At 47.7% G+C, this 17994-nt stretch overlaps 1 protein-coding gene, 1 long non-coding RNA gene and 1 other non-coding gene across 6 annotated transcripts in view; 1 reads left to right on the top strand and 2 right to left on the bottom strand.

The window, feature by feature from the left end:
- Fsd2 (fibronectin type III and SPRY domain containing 2) overlaps positions 1 to 8467 on the top strand; it is a 27383-nt gene extending 18916 nt beyond the window's left edge. For all 3 annotated transcript variants that reach the window (XM_038314072.1, XM_038314073.1, XM_038314071.1), the window contains 3 exons: positions 1561 to 1693; positions 5548 to 5724; positions 7616 to 8467. In XM_038314072.1, coding sequence (XP_038170000.1) covers positions 1561 to 1693; positions 5548 to 5724; positions 7616 to 7868 — 563 coding nt within the window. In that variant the 3' untranslated portion in view covers positions 7869 to 8467. The remainder of the gene's footprint in view (positions 1 to 1560; positions 1694 to 5547; positions 5725 to 7615) is intronic.
- Positions 6045 to 17994, bottom strand: LOC119802885. Of its 2 annotated transcripts, XR_005283512.1 has the most exons (4): positions 17875 to 17994; positions 15921 to 16071; positions 12439 to 12473; positions 6045 to 6325 (listed from the first exon to the last, which is right to left on the bottom strand). It is a non-coding gene; the product is annotated as an uncharacterized LOC119802885 (long non-coding RNA). The 2 variants fall into 2 exon arrangements; XR_005283511.1 differs by lacking the exon at positions 6045 to 6325 and having other exon boundaries at positions 12295 to 12473.
- Positions 14324 to 14450, bottom strand: LOC119803135. Its single transcript, XR_005283550.1, has one exon.

Genomic DNA, 17994 nt, shown 5'->3' with positions numbered 1-17994 from the left:
TGGGTTGTCTGAGAGAGTGCTAGAACTCAAGGCTTTTCCCCATGCCCCTCAGGTAGCAGAGGCTGACCCCCTGGATCTGGGTGGCCTGTATACTTCTTTTTTTTAAATATTTATTTATTTATTATGTATACAATATTCTGTCTGTGTGTACTCCTGCAGGCCAGAAGAGGGCACCAGAACTTATCTCACTTTTTGGTTTTGTGTTTTGAGATAGGGTCTTACTCTGTAGCTCAGGCTGGTCTAGATGCACTAAGTAGTCACGCCAACCTAGAACTCAAGGTGATCCTCTTGCCTCAGCCTCTCCAGGGCTGAGCATTACAGATGTGAGCCACCACACCTGGTTTGGAAGAGGGTTTTTACGACATTCTCGAGATCTCCAAGTAGCCATGGCCGCCTGCCTGCTCCTGCTATCAAACCAAGCCCCTCCGCAGTTAGCAGCCAACTGAGTCTCCACTGCCTCCCTCTCTGACTGACCATACTGTGTGCTGATATCCCCTCTCATCTGCCTTCACTGTGCCAGAGAACTGGCATGGCCCATGTCCAAGTCCTGAGTGAGCAGAGACCTCATTAGAAACATCTACAACCCTATGACCCCTCCCCAGGCAGTGCTACAGGTCCGCATTGCTGAGACCTGCCTCACAGAACTTGAACTGGACTCAATTCAAGCGGGCTGAGTGGGTGGCCCTCAGGTGAGCAGCAGAAACGGAGCCTAGCCAGTGTTTGGGACAAATTTCCCTCGACTGAGATCTTTCACGGAAGCACACTGTGTCTCTCTGTCCCCATTTCCATTGGCAGGAGGTCCTTGAGTAACCCACATTCCTATTCCTGCCACAGAGATGGGAGGTCCTTGAGTACAAACCCACATTCCTATTCCTGCCAAATAGATGGGAAAAGCAAGCAGGGTGTTTTGAAATAACAATGCTTGCTCTAAACAAACCAGCAGTAACACAGAGGGCAAAGGGACGGCCAGCTTTACTTTCTTTTTTAAACAGCAAAGGATTGAACCTTGGCTCACACCCAGCATACAAGAGGTTGAAGCAGGAGGATTGCTACTAGTTCAAAGCCAATTTGTGTGAAGAATGGTTTCAGATGAGCCTGGACTGCAGTATGAGACCCTGTCTAAAAAAAGAAAAAAAGAAAAGAAAAAAAAATACAACAAAACCCAAATTCCCTCAGTTTTTTTGCTCTCTTTGGCAAGGTTAGAAATTCTTCCTCAGGTACACACACTCACAGCCTGCAAATTAAGAAATGGTCTCTGAAATCAGAGAGGCGAGAAGTTCAGCCTGGACTCTATCATGTACCAGCCTATTTCTTGACCACCTGTGCCTCAGTTTCCTCATCTACAAAAATGAAGACAGTAACGCCCGTGTCTCGGTACAGCCCTGAGGACTAAGGGAGATAAAATGTGCAAACTTCTGCAGGGCACTGAGGGTTCAAGTCCGGCCAGCCCTGTCTGCAGGTCGCTCAGCCTGCAGCGGGCGAGCCTCTGTGTTGCAGTAATATCACCAGGCCATGCTGGAGAAGCCCTGCATGGCTTCTCCATGGTCCCTCCCTCCACAGGAAGCTACTTCCAGCTGAACAAGGACAGCTGCCATCCCTGGCTGACCATTTCTGAAGACGGGTTCACAGTGGTTCGGAGTGAGAAGAAAACCTTCAGAAAGGAGCTGCCGCCCAGCAAGACCCAGTTTACCAGGTATGGGACCGGACACCCGGTGGAGCACTGTTCTTTAGAGGAAGTTGGATTATGACAAAAGCATGCAGCTATTGGGGAGGGACCCAGAAAAGGGGAAGACTCCTCTGTAGTGGAGATCCCAGCCTGTGAGTATTGTGGGAAATGGCCAGGATGTCAGGTCACATAGCACAAGGACAGAAACCAGGCTCTAAACACTCCCCTTGTTGCTATGAAGGTAGATCAGTGATCCTTAACCTGTGAATCACAACCCCTTTGCGGGGGGGGGGGGGGGGGGGGGGTCAAACGACCCTTTCACAGGGGTCACTTAAGGCCATCCCAAATATCAGATATTTACATTATAATTCATAACTGTTAAAAATTGCACTTATGAAGTAGCAATGAAAATAATTTTATGGTTGGGGTCGCAGCATTGAGAAGGTTAAGAACCACTGCCTTAGGTCTTGCCTTCACAGTCCTGGCAGGAGTTCACTGGGCAAAGCAGTGCACGCATGCGCGCGCGCGGCAGAGCTGAAGGGAAGGGATCGTAGCACAGTGGGTCCTTTGTAGCTTCTTAATGAGGTTTATGAATATTTATAAGGAGGCCGCCGGTGACCCTTTTCCCTCCCCAGTCAAGGTGAACCAGATCTCCCTTTTAGAGAATTTTTCCGAGCCTCTAGAAAACCCAAGAGAAGTCACAACCACGACGCAAGTGATGCATGACGTCAGGTTTTGGAAGGATGCAACAACCCCTTCGTGAGTGCACGTGTGGCAGTTGGGGAAGCATCCCGGGTCCTTAGCTTCTGGTGTAGAAGGAAGAACTAACTGCAGCTCAGAGGTGTTTTTACCACTCTGTCCCCCAGGAGAGAAGCCCTGGTCCTCACCTCCGTTTACCTGCCCCGTCACCCTCACACTGTGGTGCTTTAGTCCAAAGTAGTGGAGTCGGCCAGTACTAAGTGGATGCAGAAAACTGTCTTTGCATTTACACAAAACCTGAGGGCCGTCTGTCTGTCCAACTTGCTCGCTCCTTTTAGAGCTCAGTACATTATGCTGAGCTATTTACCTCTACCGTTCTTTCTCCAAGGAGATATAGGAGGGTTAAAATCAGGCTACCATATAACAGGGAGAAAACCACAACAGGAGGAAGGGATAGAAGAACTCCCAAGGCTGAATCCATCTCCAGGCTTGAAACAGTAAACACAGCCTCTCTACGTCCAGGTGGCCAAAAGTAGAGTTCAGAGGAGCTGTTGAAGAAGCCAGGGGGCTCTCCCATGGTCAGCAGCAGCTGGAAACACAGCTCGTTGCTGCCAGTTATTCCAGCCCAAGGAGAAGCCCAGACCACGGGCGATTTCAGGATGAGGCAGTATGAAGAAAAGCTGGAGTTTGCTAAGAGAAGCCTTCCCTGTAGAGCAAGCATGGGTGGAGAGGCAGGCGGAGATGGTGTAAGAAAAGTTGTCCGTACTCAGGGAGGTACAGGTGGACTCTCAAGCGAGTCTCACTTAAGTGGCTTTTCAACTTGTTTTGAGAAAGACTCTCTTGTGGATGTGTTGGCAGACTGCTTGTATATCCAGACCTGGCTTGCTCAGTGGGTAGAGCATAGGACTCTAATCCCAGGGTCATAGGTTCAAGCCCCATGTTGGTCGCCAATCTGTTGGTGGACTGCTCGTGTGTTCCTAGCCACACAGACCCAAAATAATCACACAAAACTATATTAATTAAACCATTGCTTGGCCTATCAGCTTGTGCATATTTTTAGCTAGCTCTTACATCTTAAATTAAGCCATCTCTATTAATTTGTGCATCGCCACAAGGTCATGGCCTACCGGAAAGGTTCCAGAGGCCTCTGTCTCCTGTGGTGGCTACATGGCTTCTCCCTGACTTCTCCTTCTTTCTCCCAGCATTCACTTTAGTTCCCCCCAGCTGTGCTCTGCCCTGTTGCAGGCCAAAGCAGCTTCTTTATTAGTCAATGATAATAAAGCATATTCACAGCACACAGACTGGAGTCCCACATCAGATGTGGGATGCCTAGAATGTCTCATCTTTGTCCCTGCTTCCTAAGCACTGGGAAGACAGGTGGGAAGCCACCATTCCTGATTCTAGAAAGTGCTTTTTGACTATCCTTCTTTCCGGGTTCTGCTTAGGGTCTGTCTGCTTTGGGAGTGTTTAAGACCCATTGTCTTGGCTCTTTAGGGGCCCAGCTGAGTTAGAGAGCCCCATTTTAATCTCCAACTCCAGTGTAGCTGTTGCTCTGTGAATGGTTGTGCTGTGTGCAAGGGTGGAGAGGAAGATCCTGTCCGTGCCATCTGCTAGGACCCAATCATGAGTCAGACACGCCTCTGAAAGACAAGGCAGAGGTACCCAAGGCATTGCTGGAGCCTGTCCTATGTGCTTTCCATGGCTGTCACCATGACCAAAAGAAGACTTATTTATCTTACAACAATCTCAGGTGTCCTCGGGAGCTGCCATGAGGGTGCTGGGAAACACGTGGTCAAATACTCAAACACTCATGCCATCTCTGCAGCCCCCGGGTTTTTCACACAGGCTCTGGGCCTTGAACTCAGGTCTTCATATTTACAAGGCAAGGACTGTACCAACTGAGCTAGCTCCCCAGCCTGAATAGAGTCTGCTAACCAAAATGACGATCTGAAAGGCACATACCGCTCTCCACTCTGGCAGGTGAGAGGGGTGGGAACATGGTTTCCATTTGATGCACTGAACAGCTGACACCTGCAATAGGTAGAGACAGAGGCCGCCTTCCCAAAGCTTTGCTCAGGCAATCAGACAGGGGCTTAGAGAGTGGAAGAAAATGATGTCCGTTGGACAAATCTTCCCAGTTAGAGGCTGAAGTTTTGGCTAGCACAGGATTCTCGGCACAGATGAGACCTAGATACTTTGGGGGTTCTGATGTGACCCCACTTGCAGTGGAAACATTCCTCTGTTGAGTACTTTGCACACTAGAATGTCCCTCTGAGCTGGCGGTTCCCAGAGGAGGGCTGGGGGTCAGCTTTGATGACTGGTGAGAACATGTGATCTTACTTTTGAGTCACTCTCTGAATCTCTTTCAAAAGAGTTTCCTATCATTCTCATTATTAGTGTGTGTGATGTGTATGTGTGCATGCAGATACACATGTGAGTACAGACATACATGTATAAGCACAGACACACATGTATGATCATAGACACACATGTATGATCAGAGATACATGTATGAGTGCAGACACACATGCAAGTACAGACACACATGTATGAGCACAGACACATGTATGAGTACAGATACATGTGAGTACAGACACACATGTATGAGCACAGACACACATGGATGAGCGCAGACACACATGGATGAGTGCAGACAGACATGTGAGCACAGACACACATGTATGAGAGCAGACACACACATACCATGGGGAGGGGTCAGAGGACAACATGGAGTTGACGCTCTCCTTCCATCTTTTCTGAGACCTGGGATGGAACGCAGGTTGCCAGGCTTCACAGCACACCTTCACACCAGCCCAGCCTCTGGAGTCCTGACGCCCCTAGCATGAAGGTTACCCGAGAGATCCTTTGTCTTTATACCCAAATCGAGGGCCGGCCAGTCATGAACTTCAAGCATATGGAGATACTTCAGTCCCTCCATCTTATAATGAATCTACCTTCATTACTAGAAATGCCTGAGCCATTTTTAAGAGGCAACAGAACCGGTTCTGTGCGTTTCAGCTCATCCATTACCAGGTGCTGTGATATTTCAATCTTCAGCATTAGCTACACCTGTGGCACCCTAAATGAAACGTGTTCCCACCTTTTGATGGAACCCTGAGTCTTGTGCCTGCTACACAAGCTAATACCCCATTCCAGCCCACGCTTCTGCTTTCTAAAACCAGGTGTGCTGCTGTCATTGGGAATCTAATTCCAGTCCGAGGACGCCATTACTGGGAGGTGGAGGTAGATGAGCGTTCGGACTACACGATTGGTGTGGCCTGTGAAGACGTCCCTAAACAGGAAGACCTGGGGGCGAACTGCTTGTCCTGGTGCATGAGGCATACATTCGCCTCCACAAGGTAAATTCAGTCTGCACACCCAAGATGAGGTTTACTAATAGTAATCAAGGCACACGCTTGCTTAGAGAAGTCACAGGTGTTCCGGTTGTTGCCACCCACTCCTGAAGGAGAAACAACAGCTATGGCTCATACTGTGCTCCTCGGTACCAATAGTGTCCTATACAAGTTTCTTTTTATCCCCTGAATCAGGGTCTCACTGTGTAGACCTGACTTGCTTGGAACCCACTCTGAAGACCAGGCTGGCTTCGAACTCAAGAGATCCACTTGCCTCTGCCTCCCAAGTGCTGGGATTAAAGGTGCGTGCCACCATGCCTGGCCCATACTGTCCTATACAGTGTGAGCAAAAGCCACTGCCAGGCAGCTGCATAATCTATGCAGTATGGGTGATTAGAACGTGGCTGCCAACCCGGGCAGTTCTGGCTCCACGAGTGCATCTTAACCACTGGTTGGTTTTTTATTTATGCTCCGCTCCCACATTCCAAGTTTCCAGCTGCTGAGGAAGGCCAATTCCATTTTCAGCCTGTGTGGCTAATAGTTCCTATGACCAAGGCTTCTGTAGCCGAGCACTGTGTAGAACAGATCTGCTGGAATGGTTGGTTCCCTGTGGACGGAGGAAAAAAAGGTCCCAGAGTCCTGGCCAATGTGAGAAATGTTTGGACTGACAAAGCCAGGGCAGCTACCTTCCTTCACTTGAAAACTTGCAAAACAAAACACACATGCATGACCTCAAATCCCCACCACTTTCTAAGCACCTCTTATAAAATGCAGCCTCTGGCTGCCTTTAATCTCAGCACTCAGGAGGCAGATGCAGGTGGATCTCTGAGATTAAGGCCAGCCTCTGTAGAGCAAGTTCCAGGACAACCAGGGCTACACAGAGAAACCCTATCTTGAAAAACCAGAGTGGGGAAATGCAACCTCTGACACTCTGGGCTTGATGAAACCGACCATGACCATCTATCATGAATAGCAGCTGTCCCCGGAGAGTGTGGATTAGACTGGACTCTGCTAAACCTCAGAACCCCTTCAGAGATATAAGAATTCTCTGCATACATTTAATCTGTACCAAGAACAAAGGTCAAAGGCTTCTTTAGTTTAGAAAGAACAAGGGTCAGAGTCAAAGAGACTCATTGGAGCTGGGGGGAGGGGCAGGAAGAAGGGGCCAGTAGAGGATTATTAGGACAAGTCCTCCATAAGACTCATTTTTGGTTCATGGTCTTGTGTCCATTGGAAGAGAGAAGGGACTCATTTGTTGTTTGGTAGCTGCTTAGTTTAAAGGTGTGAGAAGGTGAAGGAGATGGAGCCTGGCTAGCTCACGGACACTTAAGTGTTGCTCTAGGAGTCTGAATCAACATTGCGGAAAACACGGCTCTTCAGATGTCTATGTCCTGGGACTCGGTTTGATTCTGTCCACTTTCCAAAGTACACAGGTTACATAAAAAGTGTACAGGCAGCGCTCAGAACGCACCTGTGACAGCCAGGTGACCACAGCCTCCGGCTTGGGTGCAGGTTTAAGAGCTGGATGTCATGTAGTCCTTCCTGGCTCAGGTTACAGAGAACCTCATGAAGGCCCATAGGGCTCCCGTTTCAAATGTCTTTACTCCAAATGAGTCGCACACTGGCATCAAATGTCCTCTTTCTGCACAATTCTGATGCAGTGGGAGTGCATGGTTCTGTATAAGAGCTTTTCAGGTGCAGAACTTGCTCAAGAAGAAAGCCCGAAACTGTTTTACAACAAATGTTAGCAAAAGTAGTTTGGAAATGTCATGTTACTTGGTAGTCAGGGATTACAAGGGACAAAATCGTAGGAGTATAAATCAAGTCAGTACGAAACACTCTGCAAGCAGCTTCCTGTGGCTCCCAAAGCTTTGTTGATTTAACATTCGATTTTCAGGCACCGGTACGAGTTTCTGCACGACAGGACAACTCCAGACGTAAGAATCACAGTTGCCCCAAAGAAGATCGGCATCCTGCTAGACTATGAAAACTCCAAGCTGTCGTTTTTCAACGTGGACATCGCTCAACATCTGTACACATTCAACTGTCAGCTCCACCAATTCGTGCACCCCTGTTTTTCTTTGGAAAAGTCTGGAAGCCTAAAGATCCGCAATGGCATCTCAATGCCAAAGCATGCCACTTTTTTTTAGGTCCGTCTGATGTTGTTTCAAGTCTTTCTGTCCTTTCCCCCAGGCACCCTCGCTTTGCTTGCTGAACTCGGTATTCAAGTTTCCTGCAGCCAGCACAAGCCACAGTTCACGCTACTGTCATGGGGTAGATGGGGTACTGGGCCCAATTCACCTGATAATGGACTCATCCTGGGTGCTGCTCCCTCTGTGACGCCAGGGGAGCCATTATCAGACCAGGCTGTCAGAGAAGGGGTCAGACTCTGAACTCAAAGGGCTCTTGTGGGCTTGAACGGCACTTGTCTGTTTGTGGATATGTAAAGTATTTTGAGTCTCCTAAGCCTATAGACATAAGGATAGGGTCAGGAAGTCATTTATAAATTATAATTTGTAAGGGTCAAGGCTTCAGCAGCCCCTGCATATTTGTGACGTTTCACTATTTACTGAGAACAGATCCAAGAAGGCAAGAAACCCTGCAGGAATACAAGGGAGTCAGGTACCCATCTCAAGACCACCGTGGTAGGGTCGAGTAAGAAGGGCTCATCTATTTCAATGCTTAGTCATCCAAAGTGGCACTATTTGTGAAGGATTAGCATGATTAGGAGATGTGGCCTTGCTGGCGGAAGTGTCCCGGGGGGGGGGGGGGGGTCAAAAGCCCATGCCAGGCCCAGTCTGTCTGTCTGTCTGCCTGTGGACCAGGATGTACCTCTCTCTCAGCTACTGCTCCAGGGCCATGAGTGCTGCCCTGCTTCCTACCATGATGATGGGCTAAGCCTCTGAAACTGCTAAGCCCCCATTACTTTTGTAAGAGTTGCCTTGGTCGTGGTCTCGTCACAGCAGCAGAACAGTGACTGAGACAGAAGCGGTACTTGGGCCTGGGGTGCTGCTGTGACAGGCCTGCCCGTGCTGCTGTGATGGGCCTGCCCGTGCTGCCTGTTGGAGGAATATGGAAGAACTTGGGACTCTGAAATAAAAAAAAAAAACAAAACGGTTGGACACTTAAGTGGACTTAACAGGAGCATGGAAAACAGTGCTGGGGGTGATTTGAACTGTTAGGGCCCAGATCAAGAAGTTCGAGAGGGGATGAACATTAGCAAGTGGCCTAGAGACCGTTCTTGTGCTGTTTTGGCAAAGACTGGCGCCACTTTTTGCCCTTGCACTAAAAATCTGCCTGAAGTTAAACTCAAGTTTTGGATTAAGGATTTAGCAGAGATCTCAAGACAGCCTGGTGTTGACCCTGTGTGGCTATTGGTGATTGCGCTTATGCAGATTTTTAACAAAGAAGAGGAAAGGGAGCAAGCAAAGTACAAAATGTACAGTTTGAGGAGAAAAGGAGCACCAGGAAGTGCTTGTTAGAGCCAAGTCCTGTGTTCAAGGAGACAAAACATTTAAGGAAAGCCCCACACTAAATTGAAAGTGGTGACCTCAGGGCAAGAACACACCCCTGAACCGTGAAGGTCACCACAGTCAAACAAGAGGCTGATGCTAATGTAAAGAGGGAGCCAGTCCAGCCCCAGCAAGCAGTAGACCTTCGCAGTTTAGCCACTTCTGGCTCCAGAGTCAAGAATACAGAGGGTTGTGGAATCTCCCTCCACAGCTAAGGAATGCCCTGAAGTCAGATGTGTGTCTGCGGTGTCCCTGCAGGGAGACCCAGACAGACTGTGAAGCTATAAAGGTTGATACCTGATTACCTTGAAAACCAAAATAGGTTGGAGATGCCAGAGCCCTGGGATACCTGCCAAGGAGAGCTACTACCAGGGTGTGGAACCAGCCTAAGAGAGAAGTGTATTTCAGTCAGCATGACTGACAGGGCTGTGCCCAGAGTCGAGACCCCCAAACCAAGAAACCAGACAGATGAAAAAGCAAGAGTCCTTTTAATTACGAGCTAACTCAGATCCGTCCAACACAGCTGGTGGAGTAGGCAGGACCCCTGAGCCACAGTGGGGCGGGGCATTTACTTGGGGCACAGTGAGGGGGAAGGCCTAGGGGTCTCTAGATTGGCACACCTGAGGCTGGGGGAACCTGTCCTGAGCTGATACGCCAGCTGCAGCTGTGGAAAGATTGCTATACCTGGAGGCCGTCCAGGGGCAGTTCCCCCATTCACCATTATCAGTAAAGCCTGCCCAGAGCCTGCCAGCTTACTTCTGATTGGCAGTAATTAGGACAAGGTCAGGTAAGGTCAGGGGCTTAGAACGTCTTGCTGGGTCTTTTCTGCAGCCTGTCATGGCCGCCAAAGTGGGGGCTGGATGAGAGTCTGGATGAGCATTCTGAAGACTGCGTTGACATTAGACGTGTAGATGAGGGATTTAGTGGGGGCTGGATGAGAGTCTGGATGAGCATTCTGAAGACTGCGTTGACATTAGACGTGTAGATGAGGAATTTAGTGGGCTCTGCTGGGCTTAGGCCTGGCTTTGGCCCAGAGCTCCTCACTCTGACCCCTTTCACTCCCTTGGAATGGTAATGTATATTCTGTGCTACTGTATGTTGGGAGGAAATATGCAATCTGTGTTTTTATTTTGATTTTATAGAGGGTCACAGTTCAGAGACTGCTTGAGTCTCAGAGGAAACTGAACTTTTAAGAGTGTTAGGACAGCAGTAGAACAGTGACTGAAACAGCCATCCATCCCTGCGCTTCATAACGAAAGCGGGTAGCAGCATAGCAGCTTCCTCCCAGTGCCCATGTTCTGTAATGCCCTGTCTTCTCCTGCGTGGTGGTCTGACCCCACTCTAGTTCTGAGATTACCTCTAGGATGACTAAAGGCAGGACAGTGTGTGCCTTATAATGTGACCTTGGAGGCCAACAGGTGCACACCAATATGTGTAAACAAGCACCTTCCTCTAACCACCGCTCTCTGGCCTCATGCTGCTCTTGGCAAAGTCGGCAGGGCTCCTTCAACTACAGCAAAGCACCTATGGCAGGAAGAAAACCTCATGAGGTAGCGTGAAGGAATGGAAGGCACCTGCAGCTCAGGGGAGCATTTCACACACACACACACACACACACACACACACACACACCCCTTGTGAATGGGGTACTTTCCTTGTGTGTGGAGGAAGGGGTCAGGGATGGATGGAGTTAGGAAGAACATTAGTGATGGTTCATTCTAGGTATTGACACAAAATGTGAGCAGCCAGACTGGAAACCATCAACTGGGCCTGACTGCTATTTTGTACATACTCTGCCTAAAACCTTACAGACCAGTTTCCGTTCAAACCAAGGAAAAGTCGTGTTTGTCCATAGGGATGTGAGGTGTCACGACAAAGAAATGACATACGGTATAGTTATGGTGTTCAAAGTCAAAGCTGGGTCCTGTTGAGAAGAACACGCTCTGGCCAGCAGCTCTCAAGGGCCATTCAGTGACCGTGGCACCTGGCTCCCCACCGCAGAGCAAGAACTCTTGTAAAACAGGAGACCATGTTGAGTGCCATGTCCTTCAATGCCACCCAATACAGGCAAGCCCTACTCTCACCACCCAGGGTTTTGTTGAAGGGAATTGTCCTTCTCTTCAGAACTTTGTTTCCTAACGCACTTAAATTCTAGCACGGTAACAACTCTCATCTCCTTCCAGACTATACTAGCGTGAGCAGCAGCTGAGAATCCTGGTTATCACTTGCCCAGGGAGTTTAACAGCTTCTCTGTGTGTGTGTCCCTCTCCCTGTCACACACATGCATGCATGCATGCAGGCAGGCACGCACACGCACACGCGCGCGCGCGCGCACGCACGCACACACACACACACACACACACACACACACTCACCCCTGCTCTGCCAACCTAGCCTCTTACCTTACACAGAACTGGCTACTGAAACACACATGTGTATAGTGAACGGTATTCTCTACTGAAATAGAAACCACCGAATGGGAAATGTGGATCACAGACATGTTGGCCAGTTTGGCTTCAGAGTTCTAGTGGGACCCCTGGAATGTGTCACAGAGTACAAACATGGGCAAATGACAGAAACATGACACCTGTTAAGATTTTAAAACTCTTTTAATTTAACAAGATATCTAGATCTTTGACATTTAAGATTTACTTAAACTAGAGGTCAGCCAACTTCAAGAATCACAGTTACTAACTATAAGGAACCTTTGTTTAAGAATGTCATCGTCTTTCTGTTTGTTTTTTTTGTTTTTGTTTTTTTCCCCCCCCCGAAGAGCCTGTCTTGGAACTAGCTCTGTAGACCAAGCTGGCCTCAAACTCACAGAGATCCACCTGCCTCTGCCTCCCAAGTGCTGCGATTAAAGGCGTGTGCCACCACCTGGTTAAGAAAGTAATCTTCTTCAAGAGGAAAAGATTAATCCAAAAATAAGAGAAAATCTGCTAGATTTTGTGATATATTCCAAGTCCTTACAATCCCATGCAGGAGCTGAGGAAACTAATTTTTTTTTTTTTTTTTTTTTTTTTTTTTGGTTTTTCGAGACAGGGTTTCCCTGTAGTTTCTAGAGCCTGTCCTGGAACTAGCTCTTGTAGACCAGGCTGGCCTCGAACTCAGAGATCCGCCTGCCTCTGCCTCCTGAGTGCTGGGATTAAAGGCGTGCGCCACCACCGCCCGGCGAGGAAACTAAATTTTGACCAAGGGCAGGGCTTACCTCATGTCCATGTTCAGCTCAACCTGCTGATAAATCTGTGAAAAAAATAAAACAGAAAAAACAGTAAAATTTGTGTGTGTGTGTGTGTGTGTGTGTCTGAATGTTTCTTTGAGACGGTCTCATTATGTAACCCTGGGGCTTGGAACTTGCTATTTAGACCAGACTGGCCTTGAACTCCTGCCACTACACCCAGTATAGAAAAGTATTTTTTAAAAGCAGACCACTATGACCACAGCCCCTGAACTGGGCAGATAAACCAAACTACATCTGCTCTTCTCCCAGCTTTCCCCAACTTGCTGTGTAACTCCCATCACATAAGTGCTGGACCCTACCTGGGCAAAGGGAACGAGTCTGTAAAGCCTTCACAGGACCGTGGGGGGACAGTGGGAGAGACTGGCAAGCATTTAGTAGCCAGACTACCCAAATGCATCCTCTTTTATATTTATTTATTATGTATACAATATTCTTTCTGCATGTATGCCTGCAGGCCAGAAGAGGGCACCAGACCTCATTACAGATGACTGTGAGCCACCATGTGGCTACTGGGAATTGAACTCAGGGCTTTAGGAAGAGCAGGCAACGCTCTTAACCGCTGAGCCATCTCTCCAGCGCCCCCGAATGCATCATCTTTAGCAGCAGAATGAACAAGTAGTTAGGAACGTGGGATATAAAACACTAGTGACTTTTGATAAAATTAAATAGTTTTATTTACAGAATTATTATTGTTGCTGTTTGTTGTCATTGATGGTAGTGGTTTGGTTTTGGTTGTTTGAGACAGTGTCTCACTAGGCAGCTCAAGCTGACCCTGCACGTGTAGCAATCCTCTTGGCTCAGCTTCCCAAATGCTGGGATCACATACGTGAGCCATTGTGAATGGCAAAAAGTGCTGTGTGTGACTGACTCAGTGAGAATGGTGAGATGGCTCAGCAAGTAAGGTTTGGTGCCAAACCTCATGACCTGAGTTCAACCCCCAGAGCCCATGAGATGAAGAATCTGCAAGTTGGGGGCTGGAGAGATGGCTCAGAGGTTACCACATGGACTGCTCTTCCAGAGGTCCTGAGTTCAATTCCCAGCAACCACATGGTGGCTCACAACCATCTGTACTGAGATCTGGTGCCCTCCTCTGGCGTGCGGGCATACATCGAGGCAGAATGTTGTATACATAATAAATAAATAAATCTTAAAAAAAAAAAAGAATCTAGCCGGGTGGTGGTGGCGCACGCCTTTAATCCCAGCACTCGGGAGGCAGAGGCAGGTGGATCTCTGTGAGTTCGAGACCAGCCTGGTCTACAAGAGCTAGTTCCAGGACAGGCTCCAAAGCCACAGAGAAACCCTGTCTCGAAAAACCAAACCAAAACAAAACAAAAACAAAAACAAAAGAATCTGCAAGTTGTCCTGTAAACTTCATGTGTGTACCACGACACATAACCCCCACCTCACCCCCTCCCACACAAGAAAGTAAAAATAAGTAACAGGCTCCCTGCTGGCTCGAATGATGGCAATCAATTAAACATGTGCAATATTTCTGTAGCATGTACTTGGCTGTCAGTACAAAACAGAACAAGTTTCTTGCTAGTTGGGCATTCTCAACTTCTCACCCTCAAATCTGGTAAAGCCACCGCCCTACGTGACTCACTCACCAGAGGCTATGCACAGCACAATTTACTCTGGTGTGGCACTCTGTGGATGATACCACACTTTTTGGATTCTTAGAGCCCGCACTATAGGAAACATCTCTCAGCTTTCTAAAAGCCCCCGTGTGTGCTCCAGGGACCTTCCTATCACTAGTGGAGTGAGACCGTGTCCACTCTGGCTCTCCCCACTGCTCTCATCTATCCGTTCACGCCAACTACTTCCTGTGGTAAGGCTGCAGAAAGTAGGGAATGGCTGTTGGTAGATAAGTAGGTCTTGATTTTATTTTGCAAACAAGACCTGTTCTATCTACCTTTTCATTTAGGAGGCTAAAGGCAGGGTCAGCTTGACTTCAAGGACTCTGTTTTCTTAGTCTCCAGAACAATATGACTGAATCTATCATTTAAGGCATTATTACTCTTTAGCTGGGGATGCCTGTAACCCCAGAACTTGGAAGGGAGAGGCAGGAGGCTCAGAAGTTCAAGGTCATCTCAGCTATATAGCAAAGCCTGGGCTCCATGAGACCTTACCTGAAGAAATTAAACTAAAAGCTAGGCATAGTAGCTCACACCTGTAATCTCAGCACTCAGGAGGCTCAGGCAGGACTGCCACAGTCTAAGGCTAGTCTGGACTACAAGCCTGTTCTTAAACCACTATTCTTAAAATGCCTAGATATTTTTGTTTGTTTGTTTGTTTGCTTTTTGAGACAGGGTTTCTTTGTAGCTTTGGAGCCTGTCCTGCAACTAGCTCCTGTAGATCAGGCTGGTCTCGAACTCAGAGAGATCCGCCTGCCTTTGCTTCCTGAGTGCTGGGATTAAAGATGTGTGCCACCAACACCTGGCAAAATACCCAGATACTAAAGAGAAGATAATTCATAACTTTAGGCTTGAAGAGATCTAAACATTGCAGACAAGCTTCCCTTACTGCCAACGGTTAACAGAGCTGAATGAAGGCAACCGTCTGTCAGTCAGCATCTGTCACTAGCAAGGAGGTGCCTATGACTGGTACCACGGCCACTCAACAGAGCTGTGGCTACAGGGTTCTTGTCAAGTTCACTGTGGCCCATCACATCACTGTTGCTGCCACCACCAATCCTGGAAACAAACGAGGCTCAACTCACAGCTGGACTGACTGACCTTCCTATTCTCGACTCTAACAGAATCTGGTCTCTGATGTTTTCACTTAGTCAAAATTGGTAGACTTAAATCTCCATTTATTTGAGTTTTTAGAGTATTTAGAGTTTGAGTTTTTAGAGAGGTTACAGCTGATTCAAACAACATGCAGTGACTAAGCCAAAATACTTCCACAGTATGAACTAAGACCCGAGTCTGCCCCCTCACCATTCCTGACCCTACATTTGGATCTTTTCCCTGAAGGGAATCTGAAGAGATATAAACAGACTAGTCTGGAGACAGTGATGTAACACACCCCCTGGGAAAGCTCCCAGCCAACAAAACTCGAGTTTCCCAGCTTTCTTATTGAACAGGAACATGCTGTTTAGAAACGGACTGACTAGATGTGCACACTACTCTTCCATAAGCCTGCCCCTCATTTTGCCACCTACTCTACTTCCTTCCACATCCCAAACATTAATCTGAAGAGGGGAGAAGTAGCAAGTGAGAAGGAAGAAACAAGAAGCAATACCCAAAAGGATAAACAGCATTCTGGAAGTCGAAAGATACTCAATACTGTCCTTTTGCCATTTATACTTTATAAACCATCAACTGATTCCTAGATACCTAGAGTGGACCTGCTCCTCTCTGTTCTCCTCATGCCTGCATGGCTCATAATCACCTCTGGGACGCACAGCCTAATCCCCACCTCTCTCCAGGTATGGGACACACACTCACCGCTTACAGAACACTCGAGCGATGATACTGCAACCACTGGCTTGTCTGCTCCCCTTGAATTATGCATATCAAAGGCATGGTTGTGGCTCTGAGTCTCTCAATGCTCAGAACATGGGGACAACTGCTCTCTGCATTCAGGGAACTCATATACCTGAAGAGAGAAACAAGACATCAATTATCTTACAAATCGACGGAAAAGCTTTCTCATCAGAAATCAAAGGAGCTGTCAAGTGTATGTTCAAGGGGGCTGTGGAATGAGGTTAAAAACATGGGCCAATAGTTCTCTTCTGTCCGAATACACCTAGGGGCTTGGCATAGTCCCATTAGTAACATGGTGACTTCTAATTTGCATAGCATGAGTGTAGAAGAGCCAAGGATGGCGGTGGATGTGGTGTACAATGAGCCCCCCCCCCCCATTACCACAGAAAACTCCAACACTCACATTCCATACTTGGTATAGTTTTAACTATTCCTAAAATAGCCCAGAGACCTATGATCTGCCATTTTAAATTCTCTGAGTCATAAATTTGATTCACAATCCCTGGAGACCAGTGTGTCCAAGTTGACCCTGACCCTCACCAAGTTTAACTACCTGCCATACATTTTGAGCACTCTACAACAATATGGCTATCTCCTAGTTTACTACAGAGAGCAAAGTCCTTGTTCTCCCCTCCTCCCCACCTTTGATACCGGGAATCAAGCCCAGGGTCTTGTCCATACAAGGTTCCCACCTTACCAGAGCTACACCCCCAGCCCAATATAAGCAACTTTACCTATTTACATAACAACTGCAGTCAGTAATAGGTGTTTTTGTACACTTAATTATCAGTTAGAAGTTCATGAGCATTTAAAGAGAGAAGGGACGTGTCAGTGGAACAGCAACAGACAGCTGGCTACTGGCAGAAGGTAAGACAAAGCTAACTGGCCAACAGAATGAGCAGAAATGAGAACTGCCTGTTGTTGGTCCACATTCCAACCCAGCAAACTGGTAAGTCTCTAGAAATAGGTCTGAGCCATGTCCTTAAAATTCCTAACAGGAGCAAGAGACAACAGGATTTTTAAAGAAAATACAAAATGTAAAGCCCATTTGTATTCTTGTGTCTAGAATTATACAGCGTCTAGATATGCAATACTGTGTATACTATGGCATTTTCAGGTGATACTTCTGCCCGTGTCGCAATTCAACGGTAACCATTTATCTACATAATAAAGTCATTCATTGTGAGCAACACGATGTGGGTGCTGGGAATCAAATCCTGATCCTCTGCCAAGAGCCATTAAACTGGTATCTAGATGCACCTCACCACCCTCTTCATTCCTTCACGTCTCCAAGCTCCTACCCATACACCCTCACCATCTGAAAGCAACTGAAAAGCAATCTGCATAGACTACAAGAATTGTAAGCTGGAAATGGAACGAGATGTTAGTCGTGACTCCATCCTCCACATCGTGTCTCCTTCCTGCTCTTCAGTAGAAGCTGAAAGACGATGTACTATCAAGATGTCTTCATTCCACTTCTAACATCAAATGACTTTGCTGACATTCAAAAAGCTTAAAAATCACAAATTCCGTGTGTGCGCGCGCGTGCGCTTCAAATTCCTGCCACAGGTGATTCCTCAAACAAGAGTCATCGATTCGGAATTTGTAGAGCCGGTATTCATCAGCTCTGTGTGTGCTTGTATGTACGTACGTATGCATGTGTGTGTGCTTAACTAAACTTTAGTCTGTGTGAGTGCGTATTTCTTGCACATCTACCCACCACCGCAGCTCGGCGGGCTATCAAACGCTCTTTCAAAAGAGGAGAAAACAAAGCAGAGAGAAGTAGAGAAGTAGGACCGACGCCCTGGTAGCTTACCCATCTCTTCTACTCCCATTCCTCTGACGCCAGCCAACCTACTGGGACCCCGTGGACGCCTACCGCAACACTAGCCCAACTTCACGCAACAAAACCTACCAGCATCAGGTGTCTGGCTCCCGGTCGCAACTTCTCTCTCCTTCCGGCGGAAAATCGACCCACTTCCGGTCTCGGGGTGTGGGGAGGAAGTCCCGCCTCACGCAGCAGCGCCGCCAATCA

This window comes from Arvicola amphibius, chromosome 12, assembly GCF_903992535.2.
Source record: "Arvicola amphibius chromosome 12, mArvAmp1.2, whole genome shotgun sequence".
Lineage (NCBI taxonomy): Eukaryota > Metazoa > Chordata > Mammalia > Rodentia > Cricetidae > Arvicola > Arvicola amphibius.
The sequence above is the reverse complement of the archived record's forward strand: the minus strand, read 5'-3'. Positions and strand labels throughout refer to the sequence as shown.